The sequence below is a fragment of the Sinocyclocheilus grahami genome, unplaced genomic scaffold, assembly GCF_001515645.1.
Source record: "Sinocyclocheilus grahami isolate Dianchi unplaced genomic scaffold, SAMN03320097.WGS_v1.1 scaffold449.1, whole genome shotgun sequence".
In the NCBI taxonomy this organism is placed as follows: domain Eukaryota; kingdom Metazoa; phylum Chordata; class Actinopteri; order Cypriniformes; family Cyprinidae; genus Sinocyclocheilus; species Sinocyclocheilus grahami.
Genome location: NW_015505628.1, coordinates 604,834 through 608,371, shown reverse-complemented (window position 1 = coordinate 608,371; position 3,538 = coordinate 604,834). Strand labels below are relative to the sequence as shown.

Genomic DNA, 3,538 nt, shown 5'->3' with positions numbered 1-3,538 from the left:
GTTCACTCTCCTGCGCTGTCACACTCTCTCCCTCACACACACACACACACACACACACACACATACACACACACACTCACTCACACACACACACACCTCTGTGCTCACACTGATGAAAACAGCGAGATGAACGTGTGTGTGTTTCAGGGTTATGATAACACAGAGAGCAGCGTACGCAAGGCCAGTGTGTTTTGTTTGGTGGCCATTTATTCTGTCATCGGTGAAGATCTGAAGCCTCATCTACAGCAGCTGACCGGCAGCAAGGTCAGATATTATCTCTATGGTGGCTTGTTGCAGTGCATTCTGGGATTCCCTTTACTTCCCTACAGAAAATACACTAGTGGTCAAAAGTTTGGAAAAATATTTTTTAAATGTTTTTGAAAGAAGTCTCTTCTGCTCACTAAAGCTGCATTTATCTGATCAAAAATACAGTACAGATTGTGAAATATTATTTCAATTTAAAACAACTGTTTTCTATTAGAATATATGTAATTTGTTCCTGTGATGCGCAGCTGTATTTTCAGCATCATTACTCCAGTCTTCAGAAATCATTCTAATATGCTGATTTGCTGCTCAAGAAACATTTATGATTATTATCAATGTTGAAAACAGTTGCGCTGCACAATATTTTTGTGGAACCTGTGATACATTTATTTTTCAGGATTCACAGCTGAATAGAAAGTTCAAAAGAACAGCATTTATTTGAAATAGAAATCTTTTGTGACATTATAAATGTCTTCACTGACACTTCTGATCAGTTTAATGCACCTGTGTTGAATAAAAGTATTATTTTCTTTCAAAATATGAACATTTCTTACTGACCTTAAAATTTTAATGGTAGTGTATATGTGATGATGCCTTTTTTTGCCTAAATATGAGGTCTCTTAGAAAGCAGCATAATGTACCAGTGTTATTTTAGTATTATTGTTATACTATAATAGTTTTTGTAAATATTTTGAATGGATTTTATTTTTATGTTTTTATTTTAATTTCACTTTTTACAGTTTTAGTAATTTTGTTTTTGTCCGTTTTTTTAAAATATGTCTATAGTTTTTATTAAGGTTTTTAGTTTAGTTGATTTAGTTTTAGCGCTTCAACTTAAAAAAAACAATGAGAAATGTTGTTTTTCTTGTATTTCTTGTAATGTTATTTCAAGTATAAAAAAAAGATTTTATGGTTTTAGTTGCCTATAATAACCCTGTAAACGTTCCTTTCTTTTTGTTTAGTGAGAGTTTTCAGCAGTGCACCTGTGATGATCCCTTATAATACTGTCTATCTAGGCAGCTGACGTGTCTGATTTTCTCTCTACAGATGAAGCTGCTGAATCTGTACATCAAGCGAGCTCAAATCACCAACAGCAACAGCAGCAGCTCTTCAGACGTCTCGTCTCACAGCTGAATCACTCCATGCGTCCTCAAGCGCTCTCCCGTGATTTTGCATATTTGCGAGTAGATCTCTAGCTGCGCGTGCGCATTCGCTTCATTAAAGGGTGATTCATTGAACAGGTGCAAACACTTACACCATTCAACCAGAGCCCGCCGAGGTTTGTGATCAGCTGCGTTTGTCCAACATGCTGTGTGTGTGTGTGTGTGTGTGTGCCTGTTTTTCTATTCTGGTGGGGACTTAAACCTGAATACACACAGACTCATGGGGACTCGTGTCACGGTGGGGACCTAAATTGAGGTCCCCACGGGTAAACAAGCTAATAAATCACACAGAATTAAGTTTTTTGAAAATCTAAAAATGCACAAAGTTTCCTGTGAGGGGTAGGTTTAGGGGTAGGGTTGGTGTAGGACAATAGAATATACGGTCTGTACAGTATAAAAACCATTACGCCTATGGAGAGTCCCCACAAGGATAGCTGACCAGACATGTGTGTGAGTGTGTGTGTGTGTGTGCAGCAGTCGTGCCTCTGTGTGTAAGAGAAACTGTTTTTATTGCTCTTTTACCGTTGCTGTGGCGTTTATCGTCCTCATATTCAAAGCACATGTAATGTTCTGTCCGATCGGCCAATCAGGAGTCGTCTTACCTCTCATTAGTGAATGTAACGCCTATTTTTACGTCTTTAACGCTGCTGCCTCAAGTTCTCTAGGATGCTCTTTTAGTGACGAGAATCATTTTTGGGCATTTAAGAATATGCAAGAAGCGAGATTGTATTTGTACAGTATTTGTTTTATTTCCGGCCAGCAGGCGAAGAGCTTTTGACTGTAAGAACGATGAATATTAGCGCAAATTTAGTTCAAAATCTCACATTCCAGCGCTGAAGAACCATGATTATTTCAACACTAACATGGAGATTTATGATAAATGTGTCTCCTTTTTTTATTTAAGGACCACATTGATGGGTTTTTGTGTACAAAATATAAAATTTGATAATCTGAGATATAAATAATTCAAGTATTAGAATCTTCCTCAGAAATGATCCAAAACAAAACTGAATCATTACATTAAAGATTCACTTACATACACACACACTAAATGTATGATACAAATCAAAGTAAAAGTGGAATTCTAAACTTTTTAGACTTTTTAGAGCGATAATTGTAACTAAAAATAATCCAAATTGGATTTTTACTAGTTGATTGCTGTTTTAACCCAGTTGTTGTGCTTTAGGAAGGTTTGCGCCTGTTTGTGCCGTTTGTTAGTCTTTTTGTACCCGGTTTTAAATCTTGGTGCTTAAATGAATCACTCTGTGCTTTTGCTGGACGTTTAACTCAAGATTTCATTAGATTTTCCTTTCTCTGCTTTGATTTGAAAGGCCTTACAGCGGTTTATGAAAAGAAATCTAGTTAGAAATCCCAAAGAACATTCCGCACAAAAAAGGTGTTTTTGTGAGTGAATCATCTACAATCCTTCTAGTAATGATCCATTTAGATTAAAAAAGATACTATATTTTAAACATTTCTTATTTAGGAGATTTCTGGACTCTTTCACTGCACAAACGCCACTACTGTTCACTTCATTATATGTGAAGCTAAGAGAATCAAATATGATATTTGTAAATACTTTATAGGGCACTACATACAGATCTGCTTGAATCTTTAATTCAGTTTGACGAGAGCAACTCAGATCATTGATTAAACCCCTAGTTAACTGAAGGGAGTTTTGCATCAACGCTTTGCTAATGGTGGTAGATTGAGACATAGAGCTTCACATGCTGCGCATGCTTATGTTTAATATCCACGTCTGTATTTATTTGACACTGCTGCTGTATATACGACCTGGTTTTGTTCACGCTCACCTGTGTAGAATTTGCTCTAGATAAACCAAACCTGAGTTTTCCACTTCTGTGTCTGCGTGAGTTTTATTTTGTGTCATTATTGCACTGGATATGATATGAATGATTTCTGATTATGCAGCGGCTTGTCATCTGTTCTTTAAATATTCATCCAGGTGTTGATATTGAGGTTATTGAAGGTGATTCACTGCTGGTTTAACGCTGACGTTTTCTCGTTCGGATCTGTCGACGTTCTCTGTGAGTTTTTAATCAGGTCAGTCAGGGATTGTGATGAAGAGACATGCAATGTTTTAATTGCAG

At 36.7% G+C, this 3,538-nt stretch overlaps 1 protein-coding gene across 1 annotated transcript in view; it reads left to right on the top strand.

Annotated features, from left to right (window-relative positions):
* Window positions 1–2,676, top strand: part of LOC107552390 (CLIP-associating protein 1-like) — a 76,901-nt gene extending 74,225 nt beyond the window's left edge. The window contains exons 35-37 of the mRNA XM_016234258.1: window positions 148–264; window positions 1,312–1,585; window positions 1,883–2,676. Coding sequence (XP_016089744.1) covers window positions 148–264; window positions 1,312–1,398 — 204 coding nt within the window. The 3' untranslated portion in view covers window positions 1,399–1,585; window positions 1,883–2,676. The remainder of the gene's footprint in view (window positions 1–147; window positions 265–1,311; window positions 1,586–1,882) is intronic.
* Window positions 2,677–3,538: the final 862 nt, after the last annotated feature.